The sequence below is a fragment of the Micromesistius poutassou genome (genome assembly GCF_964030765.1).
Source record: "Micromesistius poutassou genome assembly, chromosome: 2".
Classification (NCBI taxonomy): Eukaryota; Metazoa; Chordata; class Actinopteri; order Gadiformes; family Gadidae; genus Micromesistius; species Micromesistius poutassou.
The window spans coordinates 11,570,102-11,588,404 of NC_140272.1; the positions used below are offsets into that span (position 1 = coordinate 11,570,102).

Below are 18,303 nucleotides of genomic sequence, written 5' to 3' on the forward strand. Positions count from 1 at the left end.
TCAGTCCTTTGTGTGTGCCTCAAACACATTTCTGACATTTTTGCCACGTTCCTCTGTGGCTTTTTTTTCTTTCTGTGTAGCAGGTCAAGCATGTCGCTTGTTTGCCTCTACGTCAACTCCGCCCCACACTAAACACACTCACTCTCACACACACTACAACCAATGCATGCACCATGCTCCACGTGTGTGTGTGTGTGTGTGCATGTTTCCTATTTTGACATACGCAAAATGGGCGTAATTAGCGGCGAGCAATGTCATCAGCAGCATAGTTTATTACGGTTTTCCCCCCATGTTATGCTATGATGTTTCCACCACCCTCTATGAATAGAGGCGACTATTGACAGGCTGGGTGGCAGTGGCGGGTGCACCCATTCATATTGCATAGCATGTTTGGTTTAGAAGGGAAAGCCATCATAAAGGCCGTGATTATTCCTGCACTCCAGTCAACGAGTGGCATGTTTGGAACCGGCCCATGTTATTTATTGTGGGCTGTGTGTGAGTTTACGTGTATGTACATGTGTTGGGTGCCATATGAATGGCTATATTTCATGGTGTGGCGTGGTGAAGGCCAGGGGTCCACTCAGATGGGGGGGTAACACCACAGCCCCTTGGCCAGTGGCCAACTCATAGACCTAAGCCTCATTACCGCTACTGCAGGTGACACACACACATACTCTGACACACTGACACACACACACACTGGCACACACAAAAGCAAGCATGCACTTGTGTACACACACACACACACACACACACACACACACACACACACACACACACACACACACACACACACGTGTACACACACACACACACACACACACGTACACATACTGATATATTTCTTGAACATTATGTGAACAATAAATCAAAGCATATTTCTCTTTCTGACCTTGGGACTTTAGCAGGACGTGTGTGGATGTCAACACATGTGCACACGAACACACACACACGCACACACAGGTTCAGGTGCACTGTTTGCACCTTAGACACACAGTCCTTCAGAGTCTGGACAACTCGTATGAATTAATTTAGATGGATGCTTTTAAAAAACGATTTAATCTTGAAAATAAAACTGAAAAATTGTTCAACCAATATGGGGTTGAGCTAGGATATTAGTCAGCATGCCATCATGTGTTTATAGGTAAACATGATGGGTGATGAAATAACTATTGCGAACTAAGGATGTAGAATTGATCTTTTAATGAAGGAATATTTGTAACACTTCACAATAAGGGTACATTAACAAACCAAATAATTAACATTAGTTAATGCTCTAAAAGACATTTACTGACAATTCAATTAAGTAATCTATGGTCTAATAATAATTTTAATAATTAATTTTTGCATGTTAACTATGGTAATGGTGTTCACGTTAACAAAGGTATTTTTCCAAACATTATTTAATTATTAGTGGTGAATCAATGTACGTATAAGTGTTACTAAAATGTCATATGTGCTTCTGAACACCATATTAATGAAGACAATCAAAATACATGAATTACATTAAACAACATAGTCATTTTAAGCTTGTTATCAGACGCCAAAAACGCAACATTCCGTACTCCCTTTAGGAATCAAACACATTCACAAAATGCTTTTTTTTGCAGCTCTGCCAAGACCCCGTTCAAAACACCAGCTTTTTCCACGTTGCTGGACATCGCGTCCGCCACAGGGGTTGGAGCTAAATCTTTCACACATCCCCCGTCTGCTCCATGCGTTAATATGTTCCTCACACTCTCGCAGGCCGGGCTGCTGTCCACAGTCTGGACGGAAATGGAAGATAAATCAGAGAGAAGCATGAGAAAACTCTCTCTTTCCCACTTCCTGGTTTTGTGAGCGAGTTCAAAGAGGTTCCGAACCCCCTTTGATCGTCCAGCCAGATGCGCGGTAACGATGGCTCCTGTAGCTAGGCTGTGTTCTACTGATAACACAGAGGAACCCAGCAGGTATGAAGATGTATGTAGAAATACACAGTTTATACTGTACAACCCCGAGGTCGCTGTGGCTGTGTGCGATGGGTTGCGTTGATCTACTCCTGGTGAATTTCTGCTCAACTGTCGTTCCCTCTATTTGAAAGCCCCTATAACGGTTGTGCTCCCTCGCGAGTATTTCTCGTTGCACGGTTTGTATGTGTGTTGGCCCTTGGGGGGGCGTTCCTACGCTCTCGCTCACCCTCTCTCTAACAGTCGGTCGGTCTCTCTCTCCCTCTTTCTCTCACCCTCACTCTCACTCTTTCTTGCACTCTCTCTCTCTCTCTCTCGCTTGCTCTCTCTTGCTCTCTCTCTCATTTCTGACATTTAGTCATCCCTGCACAAAATAGATTAACCCTTCACAGGCCTTCCCCTTAGGCCCCGACATGAGACTGTTCAGAGGGAGAGAGTGAGAGGCAAGTGTAATCCAGATTGATGGGTTCTGTTTCCGTGGCTACATGATTTGAAATCGCTGCCCTCAAGTTGTATGTCATATGAACACTATGGGAATTGGTCGTTTCCTGTTAGCTCGTAAGCGAATGTAATTACACACACACACATGCGCACGCACGCACATACACGCACGCGCACACGCAGACACACACCTGAGCTACACTATATGAAACAGAATTCACAATGCAATACACAATACACGTTTTATCTTATTTTTCTCCCAAAATGTACAGCCTATTCACATAACCTGGATCTCTAAAAAGCAAGAGAGTCACAATGAGTTGATGTTATTACCATCCAATACCCCCTCAAAACACACACACACACACACACACACACACACACACACACACACACACACACACACACACACACACACACACACACACACACACACACACACACACACACACTAGAATGATGTCCAGTTTAAAACTTGTTTCTCCTCATCCCCGTTGGTCTCAGTGTGTGCACAAAAAGAAGTGGTGTGTGTGTGTCGGCTTTGTTCGGTAGAGAGAGATTGCCCCCTGGCCATTAGTTCTTACAAAGGAAACTTGTTTCAGGTAATGTCTGTGTGTGTGTTCCTGTCACACACACTACACATGTCAGACACACCACACACACACACACACACACACACACACACACACACACACACACACACACACACACGTGTACACACACACACACACACACACACAAAGAAAAAGACCCAGGGAAAATGTCTCTTCTCTCATTCATTCTTTCTTTCATTCTGTTGGATGCAGATTGCCTCGCTAGGACTATTGACGTCTGCCAGGCTACAGTAGTTACTGTTGGTGGGGGGGGAGAAGGTAGAAAAAGAAAGAAGAATAAAGGGATATTGATGTGTGACATGCTGCAAGCAATTTAGAGAGGGAGAGAGGGAGAGAGAGAGAGCTACTCTCCTGTGTGGATCAATCAGATGATGTAGCGATAAGACTGTGGATTACTCCGTCATTTACGCGCTCCCCGTGTGTGTGTGTGTGTGTGTGTGTGTGTGTGTGTGTGTGTGTGTGTGTGTGTGTGTGTGTGTGTGTGTGTGTGTGTGTGTGTGTGTGTGTGTGTGTGTGTGTGTGTGTGTGTGCACAAAACACACACCACATCGGTTCGCCTCCATTAACACACGCCAGACATCCTTACGAACCAAACCTTCCTTACCAGGGACATCACTCTTGCTCTCTCAGACATTCTGTCCATCTCATTCTCTGTCACTCATTCAGTTTCCTGCTCTCTCCCTCTCTCTCCATCTCCCTGGCAGTCATTGTCTCGTGAGCCAGCTGATGGTGCATATGGGCGCGACATGCTCTTTAGCCCTGGCCTGAATTGTTAATGTGTCATGTGCTCAGTATGATGCCCAGGGTAATCCCCCCCCCCCCCCCCCCCCCCCCGCCCCCACCCACCCGCTGCACCAACGGAAATCTCTAGAACGTGTCAGTGGGTCACCGCCAGTCCCCTGGGCAATGGCGGGTGTGGTTTAGCAGTGGGTGTGGCCCAGCACGAGTGGGTGTGGTTTGGCAGTGGGTGTGTTTTTAGCAGTGTCGCAAGCCTAGTGATAAACATAACAAAGGTCCAGAACTTATAGGTGAACATGTGTGTCACATTGACAGTGGATTTGAAACTGTTCATCCAAATTCATCCACATTCATTCTGTAAAATCACAAATTTCAAATTAAAATTAAACATTTAGATAAAAGTGTTTTTCTTTTAATATTAATACTGTGTTTCAATGTCATGTCATGTAACGGGGTCCGAGTGTAATTGAACGCATGGACATTAAGAGCTCCCCCTCCTCTGTGCTCCAGCCCCTGCAGATAAACGACGACTTCTGCGGCCAGGACTTTAACCAGCCCCTGGGGGGCACCAGCACCATCGAGGGGATCCCCCTCTTCATCGACAAGGACGACGGCATGACCTCCGTGGCGGCCTACGACTACCGCGGCAACACGGTGGTCTTCGTCGGCACGCGCAACGGCAAGATGAAGAAGGTAGGAACACAAAATGGCTCCCTCTCGTCATGGGTGCCTGTGCTGCGTCGCGTCCGTCGGGCGCATCTCTGCGTTTGTTCAAGCGTCTATTTCGCCCCGGCGCCGGTTGGCTGTGGCTTGTTTGCTCGCTTGGATGAGCGCGTGTGAGTTGACCGACGACATGCGTCACTGCTGTTTTATGATTCAAGAACGCTCCAAAAATGCTGTGTGCTGTGAGTCAACATCTGTCACGCAGGGTGCGACTTACTGAAGTTTTTTTTTTCCGGGGAGCGGAGGCGGTGGGTGGGTGGGTGGGTGGCTGGGTGCATCGGGTGGCAGCGCTGTGATATCTGGGTTAAGACTCGACAGGCAGCTGTGTATTTTTCACAGCCTAATCTTTGGCACGGTGTCAGATTGAGCCCAAAGAACACGCTCCCACCACCGGCCACGGCCTCCTGTTACATCGGTTTGGGTCGTGTTTTATTCCTCCTCTCTAGAAAAGCTCCCGTTTCTGACAGATTTATGAAAAGATATGGTGTCCCGGCGTCTCTTTGCTGGTTTTAATGAGCTCCCATTCAATCAACTAACAGCCTCTCCTATTGGCTGGCCTGCCCCCTGAGCCGAGCCGTTGGGCTCCGTAGCCCCCTGGCTGATGGAGATAGATGGCGGAGGAGAGGGGGATGAGGCGTAGAGGTGATCTCTAGATGGATAGATAGACGGGGGCCGGGTCTGCTGCTGCTGCTTCATGTTCGCTCTCAGCCTTTTCATTTCCATTCGCTTGGGTCACATATTTGGGCCAGGGATTAGGTTAGGTTTTTACTTTGTTAATCTGCTTAAACGGAGCAGTGTACACACGCCTGATCTGATGCATCGTACTTCAATGCATTTCGGCTCCTCCTTTTTAGTTTCACGGTTTGCTATTGTTTATGGGGAAATTGTTCGATTTTTTATTTTTATTTTGGGGCTCCTTGTGTGTTATTCTGCAATTCTATAAAGTTGGTGTGTGTGTGTGTTCTGTGTGATGGGAGAGCTCTCAGGGTGGAGGGTAGCTCATTGGAATTCAAGCCCCTTCTCTGCACTGCTCAAAACCTGTCAGGCATTCTATATGAATGTATAATCAGTGTGTGTGTTTTGTCACTCCTAGTGTGCATAATAATAATGTGCAAGGTTGTAATGCCATGGATTTGGTTTGAGAGAGGAAGTGAGAGAGAGACAACTCACAATACAATGTTGCCTAAGAGTCAGCTCTGAGCATTTGTCAAAGTGACATCCATTCAGTTAGCTTGGCAAAAGCCCCTTTTATTTAGTTAGTTGTTTTTCAAAAAAAATGTCTCTACTATAATGTTACCAATTTAAGGTGTGTGTGTAAAGGGTAATGTGTACTAATAGCACAAATCGCTCTGCCAAATTTCAAATTTTTATTTTATAATTATAAAACGAAATACTGGTTCACACACAGTGTTTAATCGTTGAGTGTGCTACAATGGCTGTGGCCTTTCCTCGCCATTGTTGATAACTTTAAGGAGGGAAGTGCAGAAGACGGCGAGCGCGTGAATAAGTAGCATGCGATGACACATTACCTTTTGCGTCATTCATCAGGCCAAGAGATCCAGAACAGACGGCTCCTTATCCTCCGCTAGACCACGTGTGTCTGTGTGAAATGTCTTTAGGACGCTAGGTGCATTTTCATGAGCTGTGTGTTGATATGCGTGTTGCTTCTGATGCACTTTGGTATTTAGTGTGGAAGCGTGAGTGCGCATAGGGCCTTTTTACACCCATTGGACACTGTCCACTTCAAAGACTTTTGCATTTGAGGAATGAAATTAAGTGTTGACTGTTGAATGTTTGTGAGACGCACACACTGACTGTGGGGGATGCACAGAGGTTTATGGCTCTAATGTAGAAATTGTACAAAAACCCCAGTGGAGAGATATGCAATTGAGTCTATATTATTTGAAAAGGCATGCTCGCTTTCCTTTGTAACCTACTCCGTATATCTATACGGATGTTTTATTTATTTAAATGTACCTTGAATCTTGATTATTGTCAAGGCTTAGGCAAAACACTAAAAACATTTATCGATGACTTGAGGATTTATTTCAGACTTTCATAGTTCGGCCTCTTTGGGGAATCAATTCACTCACATTTGTCTTTTTTATGCGGCTAAATGACTTCCTTTGCTCCTATGTCAAGGTTGTCCTGAGCAACATAGCATCAATGCCTGAATGAATGGATTCCCTGTACACACACACACACACACACACACACACACACACACACACACACACACACACACACACACACACACACACACACACACACACACACACACACACACACACACACATTCACACATGCCCCCACACACCCAAGAAGCTTTCATTAGTGAACCTTCGGTCTGACGGGATGCAGATTTAAGAGCTGCGTGGGATGGACGGATGCAAAAAACAAATTGGAAAGTCGAGGTGAGGTTGATTTATATCCATGCACTCGCATTGAAAGGATGCTTAGCCAGGGTAGCTGTAACAGGGGAGGTCAGAAAGTCACCAATGACTGCCATGGTCAAGGTCTCCTGACCCAGCTCTCTCCATTCCAGGTCATAGTGCCTCCATCGCCACGCTTCTCTCTCCTGTTTGTTTTATAGCTCGCTCGGCCTGACAATGTTGATTCCTATAGGGCCTGTACATCAGAATGCATCATGGGATTTCTCTGTTGCAGAGACTCCACCCTATTGATAGAACTCAAGAGAATTGTATTACTGTAACATCCTACATAAGCGTTAACATACCGTAAACCCCGGCTGACAAAACCTGTTTTGCTACGTCTCGCATGAGAAACACTGTATCCATTTCCAACAAAACAGTGTCTCCCAATAATGACAAATCATTTCACAATTAATGAGTAAACAATGACCCAAACAACATTACCACTAACAGAATAACTAACACGCAAAGCCTCTTACTCTCCTGAAATGGCGGTGGGCATTGGGAGGTGACGTCTCAATATTCAAGCCCTGTGCGTCTATCTCTGCCAGCTCCTGTAGATTGTCCTGCACACGCACACACACACACCATGCCATGCTATGCTAACCAATTAGCCGATGCTTCACTACAGTATGGACCAAAGCCCATCTTTGGAGAACCGGACGTGTGTGTGTGTGTGTGTGTGTGTGTGTGTGTGTGTGTGTGTGTGTGTGTGTGTGTGTGTGTGTGTGTGTGTGTACGCACGTTGGTGCTAAAAGCACAAAGGAACCTAAGCGTATCTACAGAAGACGTCGAAGCCAACGTTACGACTTCTAACGGCTCCTATTTTGACACTCCTGCACGTTTAGGGACTGTTGAGCACGCACAAAGCCAGAAGGACACACGCAAACACATCCCACGCACACACACACACACAGACACGCATCAGAGCAGATCAGACACAAGAGGATCCTAATGGATAATCCAATGCCCATTGTTAACCCCCCCGCCTCCTTTCCCGACACTCATGCATAGCGCACACACCCACCCACACACACACACACACTTCAGCTGGGCACTCCATGGGAGTTGTTGCGCACCATCTGGTGTGTGTGTGTGTGTGTGTGTGTGTGCGTGTGCGTGCGTGCGGCCTCTATTGCCAGGTGGCAGGTGCCCCTGGTGGTCCTACTGTGCCCATTGAGGCCGTGCCAGGCTCAGGTGTGACAAAGTTTAAGATGGGAGGGGATGGTCCATTCATCTGGTGGGGTCACAGGGCTAGACTAATCCTGCCTCCCCAGGAGGATGGCTCCGCCGTCCAATGCAAACATCCCAACATGTCGGTCCTCTGTCTCTCACCAGTACCTCGTGAAATTAGCTAAACTAGGGCTGGGCCAAACGGAATAACGTATTATCACGATAATCATGGGGAATTTGACACGATCACCATAAATATACCAATATTAATTTGAAAAGAGTATGGACGTTTTGAGTAGGGTATTAGTGTTAAACTAGCTTTTTGTTCTTGCTGACGTTTCAAACCTCATATTTTGTCCTTTTGAGGCCATGTCTTCCCATCCTAATGCATTTATATTATAAAGCTGGGTATCAGGATAATCTATAACCATTAACCAACCACAATAGCCATTCAACGCTGATGACTGATAATATTGAATTATTGCCAAGCCCCGAGTTAAAAAAACGAGTCAAACTTAGTTTGTCAAGTTTACACCCTTGAACCTCTGCTAGTTTGTTCAGTTGAGGCATACATACACAGGGAAAGAATGAGGGAGATGGAACATTCTAGGAGGAAAGAACGACCACGCCAGCATAGCATAGGAATTATGTGAGGGTGTATGTGTGTGTTGAAGGATGGTGAAAGAATGGTTCCAAATGGAGTACAATTCCCACCGGCACCGCCCTTTCTCAAATATGTTGTACTTTTTATCCAAGCAAAGTCTTTCACTTTCACCCTCCCAAAAGAAGAAACTAGATGCACTATTGTGATACTGCTATTTTTACGTCCATAAGATGGACTGAATCTGACACTTTCTTAAGAGTGCATTCTGTATTGTATGCTCTGCAGTGCCTGTGTGTGTGTGTGTGTGGGTGGTGCATGTGTGTGCGTGTGTCTCATTATTCTTCTCCGCCAGCTGAGCCACGAGTTATCTGGCCTGGTTTGCTACACAGAGACTGGCTTTGTGTTGCCGCCTGCTAAACCTAGGTCATCAGTTTATACATTCACACCGGGAAAGGGAGCGGGAGAGGCTGCCATATTCAAGATTCAAAACGGTGAATCACAAAATTTCCCTGCTAACAATGTCAACTAAATATAACAGCCTTCCAACCGTACATGTCTGCTACTTCACCTCTCCAGAGGGCCATTCTGACTAATGGAACATATTAGCCGCGTATTCCTACTGTAGCTGGCTCACTGGAGCCTGGCTGTGAAGTGTGGGTCCCAAGAATCCCTCTTCTTAGCTCTCTCTCTCTAGTTAGACCGGGGACGCCCACGTTAGCATGTGCCCATAGCATGAAGTGGGTTGGGTGGGCAGTGTAATTGAAGGCAGCAGTGTAGCAGGCTAAAGCTACTTGGCGCGCTAGCCTCCCGTGGCTAGTGGCTGGTCGACCGTGGACATGCTCATATGCTTCCAACCGTGCGGGGCCCCAGTCGACGCCCGAGGCTATCACAGCAGCACTCTGGGGGGGAGGGGGGGAGGGGGGGGGGGTGTCTTTGTGTGTGTGTGTGTGTGTGTGTGTGCGACTGTGTGTGTGCGACTGTGTGTGTGTGTGTGTATGTGTGTGTGCAACTGTGTGTGTGTGCAACTGTGTGTGTGCACATTTCTGAGACGAATAATGAAGACAGATATATGGGTGTCTGTTGGGTAAAGCGAGGGTGGGTGGGTGCATGAAGATTTTCACTGTATGTCTACACTAACCTACACACACACACTATCTGTCCTCCGTGGGCGTTTCTCTGTATGAAGCTACACACACACACGCACACACACACACTCGCTACTGTATGCATTAGAGTGACATCACTGCAGTGTGTGCCCTCTTTTTTTAAGCACTAGCCTTAGCCCACTAGTGTTTGAGCGTGTGTGTGTGGGGGATTAAAATATATAATGATGTACGGAGACCTTATGATTATGGCGGTTGTCTGTTACTATAAATACCCATCGCTGAATCCTCATTAAAATACGAGGATTGTGAGGAAATGTGACATTCTCCTTTTGCTGCTACACTAAACACATGCGCATTGTTATCTTTTTCTCTTGTGTCGTCCCCATATCCCTATCTATTGCCTTTCCTCCTCCGTTTGACAATCCTCCCTGAGCAGACAACGTGCTAGGTCTCTCCTCGTCTCCGTGACTTGGTCTGTTGCAGGCTAGGAAATGTCCTCTTTTTAACCTGTGTTAGGGTTTGCCCCCTTTGTAATAAGTTTCAGGGCCTTTTGGGATCATTTCCAGGGACATTTGATCAAATGTTGGGAAATGCTTTTTATTTTTTTTCTATTTTTGCATGACAGAACAATTTTCAACAACTCAGATGAATAGAAATTAAACATGGACTCGCTTTGCAATTCCAGAGTGGAAAAAAACAAAGTTGACTCATCGTGCGGGTCAAATATAGGCCTCCATAGCCCCAATTTTGCGACTTTCACTCTGCATTCCTCATTAGGTCTATTTAACATACAAACAGCCCATCATGGATGTGATAGGATGAGAAGGTTTGCTCTAGAGATCCACAACCATACAGATGTATGTAAAGTGGTGTATCCTGGATTTGAAGGAGAAGCCAGTAATGAAGGGTATTACTTAAATATTTAAAGGACATAACCTATGCTCATGTACAACCACACACATACACACACACACGCACAAGCACACACAGATGGATCTACTCTTGCGGCCCCATTAAAGCATCTTTAACCCCTAATAGCCGAGCCCTTTCAGGGAACACTTTCTAATGGCACTGGGGAAAATGAGTCCAAATTAAACGTGAACACACCCATCGTTCCAGGACTAAAATATTGTTTAAACTTTAGGCTTGAGCGAGTGCAAAACCTTCCCCTGAATATAATGGCATATTGTCCTTAAACGCTATGGGTCACTAGCATTATCGAACGATTCTGCGACCATAGTTTTCCCGCCTTATTTTCCTGGTAACTGGAAGGTGAGGAGAGGAGAGAGGCGAACAAGAGGGTGAGGATTGGGAGACTGCGAGGGGAGGTGTAGGCAGGAGACGGGTAAGGAGAGGAGAGGTCTAATGTACTGAATAATGAATGGAGCCCAATCCATTTTTGCGAGGAGTTTTATGAAGGCGCTGTAGAGCCAGTTAGGCTGACATGTGAGCACTACACAAGCCTATTTATTTATTTCGTTTCGACTTGACGTCCTTAATAATATCTATAAACCTTGTGCACCGATTTTGAGTGAATTAATTTTGACTTTTTATGCTTTTCCTCGTTGCTGGACTCACATCATTTTTTTTTTTTTCCCATGCCTGTTAAATCGTTAAATTTCATTTGTCTCATGCCTCATGTGCTCTTGGCATTTCCTCAGCGTTATATGAAGAAGCGATTTAATTGTTCATCGTTGGCTCCGGCTAATGCTGGCCTCTTTTAATATAGAGATGGTGGTGGTGGTGGTTTGGGCTCCAGTTGGCTGGACCGGGGCCCTGGCACCAGGGCGTGTTCGTGGGCCGCCAGGCTGGGAAGTCGTGGGTAGAAGTTAGCGTGGTAGCATGGCTCTCCCCCGCCATGCCAACCGCCACAGCCAAGGGCACACCTTGTGTCTGGCATCCCGCCACGGTCGTGTTGGCACGTTTTATTGATACACACACAAACACACACGTGCACGCACGCAGGCACGCACGCACGCACGCACACACGCATGCCAAAGAGGTGAAAATGAAAGTTGTAACTCAAACAAACTAGCGGGCAGAGTCCACAGGGCTTGACGCAAGTGGCACAGCGGGCTCTGATTACCTTTGGCCCGGGCCAGCACTCCCTCTGTTGTGCACTCACACACTCACACACACACCCATGCATACATATGCACACAGACACACATACATGTTGGCCCCCGCTCACTCATTAAGCCCTGTGGTTGACAATATGTATCCCAGCTGGGTGCTGCTGCTATAGTGGCGTGGACCATAGGTACTGTGGGTCCACCATCGCATACACACACTTGCTCATACATACATAGATACCTGGAGGTTTGCCCTTCACTGTGAATGGACATGGGCGCACACACACACGCACGCACGCGCGCATATATATTCTCGCACACATGCACAGCAGAGTTTCCTAAATCTCCGTAAATAACAGGATGTGAAGCACTCCTTCATCTCCATTACATCGGATGATGAGTGTAAACGAGTGTAAATGTGAGTGAGTATCGTATTAGCTAATCTAGTGTGAAAAATGCCAACGTTCCAAACACAGACGCAGATGCACACACACACGTACATGCACATGCTCAGACACTCGTCTCTCGTTTCCTATGGGAAGCTACTGTAGTGAGCTTATCAGATTAGCCATCACCAAGCTAATAGATTTTTAATACATTGTTTTTGATTAGTTCCTCTGCTTTACTGACATTTAGATGATTAACTTGTGTGTGAGTGTGTTTAAACACAAATGTGCATTTGTGTGGAGACTTGCAGTGATCAAATACAACGGTGTGTGTGTGTGTGTGTGTGTGTGTGTGTGTGTGTGTGTGTGTGTGTGTGTGTGTGTGTGTGTGTGTGTGTGTGTGTGTGTGTGTGTGTGTGTGTGTGTGTGTGTGTGTGTGTGTGTGTGTGCGCGCGCGCACTTAGACGCCTCAGGCAAGTCACAAGTTTTGTCATAAGCTTTGGGAGCAATTGAAGGCCACAGTGTTCACAAAGGGTACGATGTCATCACGTTTTCACAAGGAGACACACACCAGGAGACACTGACACACGCACACACACACATGTACACAAGGAGACACTCACTCTCATACACGCGCGCATACAGGAAGACACACATTCACACAAAGATAGACATACATGCACGCACACACGCATGCACGCACGCGCACGCACGCACGCACACACACACACACACACACCACTATACCCTTGGGATGTGCGTAGAAATACACACATGAAAACAACCCCAATAGCGTCACTCCCTTCCTCCCTCCCCAGCATGGAGCAGCAGACTCTTGCTGTCTTCCTAATTATCCCCTCAGCCCCCGGGGGCCATGGCTCTAGCCTGGGGCTCAGCCGCACTAGCGCGCTAGCTAGCTCGCGCGCTAGCAGCTAGCCCGTCTGGCTAACTGCCCAGGCTGGATGCCCGGGCCTATTGGGAGGCCCCGTAAACGTGCAGCGGGGTGACCCTGCGGCTAATCCCATAAGCATAAGAGTTGGTGATAGCCGGGGTTGGAAGCCAATACCCAATGTGGGTTTACTGGCCTCTAGCTCATCCTTACAGCAGAACTCTTGGCCACAAGATAACTGTCTCGCGATTCTCCTGCTCATGTGCATGAAGACACGCGCGCATTTTCGCTTTGCATTAGTGTTTTTATTCCCTGCTAATGAAGAGGAGTCGGGCTTAAGTGTGCGCCGACGCGGTCTTTCAAAATCTTTTCTTTTTACGGCCATACAGCCTCAGAATTGTTGAGAGAGCAAATGTTATTGGAGTGGTTGACCTTGTGGGTCTGCCATTTCCATCCACTAAGCCTTTAAAAATGAAGAATTAGGCGTCTAAGAGGTATTCCCGGGGTACAAGGCCTTGCAATGCTTTCTTTCTCTCTCTCGCCATCCTTTCTCTTTTGAAAGAGCTGTTTTCTCTCTGGTGAAAAATGTGTTCACTCCGTCCCTTTTAATTAGTTATACGCACACGTCTTTGTACACAACCCCAAGCCGCAAACAACACACCGGCTATAACTTGTTTCCATCACATCACTTCCCCTTTCTTGCATTCTCTCGCTCTCCATTTTGAATTATTTTCACTGGTATTCTTACCGCATTTGTACTCTCTGTCACTTTCTCTTCCCTCTCTCTACCACATGTGTGTCTCTCTCCATCTCTCTCCCCAGCTCCATCTCTCTTTCCTTGGGTCTCGGTAGGATTAGTCATTAGCTGACTGACTGAGCTGATTGCATCTATTCCCAAGCTAGTGTTTATTTTCGTGTCTGTTTATTTCCCCTATCTTCCATTTGTTCCTAATACATCCTGCCTTAACTTGAGTGTACATCTTCTGCTCTCTCATTCACCTTCTCTACCACTCCCCATTCATATTCTCTCTCTGTCTCTCTCTCTCTCTCTCTCTCTCTCTCTGTCTCTGTCTCTGTCTCTCACCAATTACAGCTTTGTTTCTACTCCTTGCCTCTACCACTCTCCCCTTTGCCTTGACTGTCACACACACACACAAACAGACACACCTCTCCAGTATCTCCATAACATTAATTGAAGGGTGTCGGCCAGGACTCCTCAAGCGTCAGTCGTCTTTATGTTTAATTGGTCACTTTGCCCAAGGGAGCAATCCCATCTCCCTGAAGATGGTTTATGAGCCCTCTGGCTGGTCCCGTGCTTTCGCCAACCCTATGTATTTGTCCTCCATAGATGGCCAACAACCGCAGCCAAGATGGCTTGCAGTGTGCACTGCGCTTATCTATTTTTATTCTTAAGAGGATGGCCATAATAAATGACAGATTTAGAATAAGTGTTAATTCTCTTAAAGTCGCCGTCCTCCATGTCTGCCGTCCTTCTCATCCTCCTCCTCCTTCCTCCTCTCATCCTTCCTTGCTCATCCTCCCCTCCCTCTCCACCTCCTCTTCCTGTCCCCCCCCCCCTCTCTCTCTCTCTCTCTCTCTCTCTCTCTCTCTCTCTCTCTCTCTCTCTCTCTCTCTCTCTCTCTCTCTCTCTCTCTCTCTCTCTCTCTCTCTCTCTCTCTCTCTCTCTCTCTTTCCTCTCTTCCCCCGGTTCTCCATCCATCCGTGGGCCTTTGCTGGATTAAGCTAATTAGCTCAGCAAGCAGCATCCCAAGGGAAATGACACAAACACACACACACGCGCATGCGCACGCACACACGCATGCATGCGCACGTAGATGCATGCACGTGCAGCCACAGGAGTGAAATCAACACACACACAAACACACACAAGTGCTCATTAATGAAGGCAAACACAATAGGAGCTTCCGCTAGTAAACATGGATGAATCACAAGGTGACGTACACGTACACACGCACACACATGCACACACACACACACACACACACACGTACACACACACACACACACACACACACACACGCACACATTCTGGCACTGCACGTATTCTTGTTGGACATGGAATGTTCTGAAATGCGCTCGGCAGAATAGCACTGGACAAAGTATTTTTTTTAATTTTTTTTTATCAAACACACAGATAGTTTTAGACGCTAATAAGCTAAATTAAATAAATAAGCTCAATACAGTCTCCTAATTGGCTTGAACACGCTGGAGCACTGTGACTAGTCAGCGGTGTGAAAGAAAAAGACGCAAAGCCTAATTCTGTGTGTGTTGCTGTCTGCCAGCGTGTGTTCCCTCTCCCCAGCACCGGGACCATAAGCTGCATGTCTGTAAGAGCATAGTGCCGTCTCAACACTATATGGGTCACTGGAGGGGCTGCCCTAGAAATAACGCTTACACACACCCGTGTTCCCCCTTTCTCTCTCTCTCTCTCTCTCGCTCACTCGCTCCCGCAAGCTCTTTTTTTTTTTTTTTTTAATATATATCATTTCCCCCCCTCCCTCCTCACACTTGCATCACCCAGGGACCTATGGTGGTGGGACACGGTTCCCCCCTTAGCTTTATGTTCTTCATCTTCATTATGGTCCGTCCGGGGGCCGAGCGGCTGTAGTTTTGTAGTTCTGTCGACTGCTCCGGTAAGTTGGGGAGTCAAACCCGTACCACACATGACCCCGCGCTTTATTAATGAAATATATCCACCCGAGAAGGGGGAAAGAACACGACACTGACCAACGGGATGGAACACGCTGAGAAGGAAACCATTCATCCCAGCATGGAGTGAGCGGCAGGAAGAGGGAGACTGCTCAGTCACTCAGTAGGAATTCCTGTCCGGATGTTTCTCCGGGATATGAGCTGTGCCACCGGAAAACTGTCGGTTTCCAGGGAAGGCTATTCGATTACAGATAACCTTGGATAGGGGGACTGCCGGGGAACTGAGGTGTGTGTGTGCGTGTGTGTGTTTGAGAATAATAGAGGGTGAGAATGCAAGAGATTGATACTGTGGTATTCAGTGACCTGCAAGAGGAAAGTACACTCACTTTTCCTCTGAACCTCCTCCCCTGTCATTATTCATTTCTTGACTCTGGCTTTTTGACTTTTCGTGTCTGACACGTCCTATTACCTCCCCTCCTGTTCCATTTTAGCTGCAGAATTGGGTCTTTATGTTCCGTCTGTGTTTTTTGCGATGTGATCCCGGAAGCTGGAGAGATAGTCTTGGACTGCCTCAGTAGCTGTTTGGGTCCTGTGTTCTAGGTGTAAAGAAGATAACACACACACACACACACACACACACGCACATGCACACAAACACGCGCACACGAGCGTGGAGGCTCAGATAACACGGAGGGGGGGGGGGGGGCGGTTTAAGTTGTCTCCAAATGCCACGAGCGAGCCCCTGCCTCCTCGGTTGCCATGGCAACAGTAGTCAGGGCCGCCGCGACTTGAGGTGGCGGAGGATGAGAAAGGAGAGAGACAGAGAGAAAATGTGGCGCTCTGGCATGGTGTGTCTGTGTGTGTTGATGTTTCTGACAGAGGCGAGGAATGTGTCCTCTCAGGGCGAGGTTGGTCAGAAGCCGGGGGCGCGGGGGGGGGAGGGGGGGGGAAGAGGGGATGCTTGCGGCGCGGTGGGAGCGCCAGCGGCGGCCCACTGGCGAGAGAGTAGTTCCAGCTGGGAAGGAGAATAAGTGGGCTTGTAGGTCATCTACTGTTAGTTGATGTGGGGGAGGTGGGGAGGGAGAAAGAAAGAGAGGGAGAGAGAGCATGCAGAGACTGCACGGCTGGTTGCTGAGCTCATCTTCTGGATCTTCTCGTCTCGATTGTACGTTCCAAGTGTGTGCTTGGGGGGGGGGAGAAATTGACCTTGGAGCGCATCGGCGGGGCAGAACTCATTGTGTCGATAACGTGTCTATCGCCTTCCCCCTTCACATACACTTAGCCTTGCTCTCGCAGGGCAAGCCCATGTTAAGCCGAGGGGGGTGGGGTTTGGGAAGGCCGAGTTTCTTCACACACCTCAGGGTTCGTGTCGTTTCTCTGTGTGTCTTTGTGGTCTGCAATATGAAGAAGACGCGGCAAAGGAACCACGTTTGAAGGACAATTTGACCCATTTGTTCTGATTAGGGTTGAACCACCTGCCCGCAAACACTCTCAGGTTTGCACCAGTCATCTTGTCGAGGCAGGTTTTACACACATTAAACCGTGCCAAAGATATTAGACTCGGAGCAGACAGACCGTAGGTGTCAGAGCTCCAATGGAAAATCCATAGTTTCATTACAGGCCCTGTGCTATGAATGGGAGCGCTGGGCGTCCGGGACTCCATCACAGGCCCTACGGGAGCCAGAATGGCTGGCGTTTAGAGGGGCAGTGGAGTGGAGAGGAGGCAATAGGGTCAGGGCTGCTGCTGGGACTGGCCATCATTTTTATAAGGAGAGGGGAGAGGGTAAGGATCCCATACTGCCGCTATTCCAAGGCCCACACTGTACCCTGCTCACCTGCGTTTGTCTCACACACACACACACACACACACACACACACACACACACACACACACACACACACACACACACACACACACACACACACACACACAATAATAACCAAGTCTAATAACCATGCCATTATACACACATGCAAACAATGTCTCTGTCTACCTCACATACAACATAAAAACAGACACACACGTTCATTGGTGAATTGGATTTTCTAACACCATGCATGTGCTTTTGCCTAAGCAGTACGAGCATCTGTGTGTTTTTAGACAACAGTTCTAGATGACTGTTGCCTTTCAATCCCCCACACATCTAGCTGTCAGATGTGGGAAAACAGGGATATTCCTCTGAGGAAGGAGAGTCTAAGGAAGCAGAACGAATGGGAGGGGTCAGAACGGCATCCAAGACATTGATTACCTCTGGCTGCCGCTCTTCAATTCTGAAAGTATGTGTGTGTGTGTGTGTCTTCCTCAGCGTCACGTTATTTAGAAATCCAGGTCCTCTGTGGTCTTGTAAATCACCTCTGGGATTAGGCTCATTATGCAAACCCAAGTACTTACCTGTGCGCACAGGCGTGTGTGTGCACTTTCATTCATCCCTTGGGCAAATTGTTACAGCACTTCACACAGACTGACATCCTGACAGCATCCTGTGACACGCACACAAACATACGTTCA

The 18,303-nt window shown here is 47.5% G+C and overlaps 1 protein-coding gene across 1 annotated transcript in view; it reads left to right on the forward strand.

Annotated features, from left to right (window-relative positions):
• The window catches only part of plxna1b (plexin A1b), a 142,393-nt gene that overhangs the window by 40,854 nt on the left and 83,236 nt on the right, over positions 1–18,303 (forward strand). Inside the window, 1 exon segment of the mRNA XM_084463656.1 lies at positions 4,250–4,573. Coding sequence (XP_084319782.1) covers positions 4,250–4,573 — 324 coding nt within the window.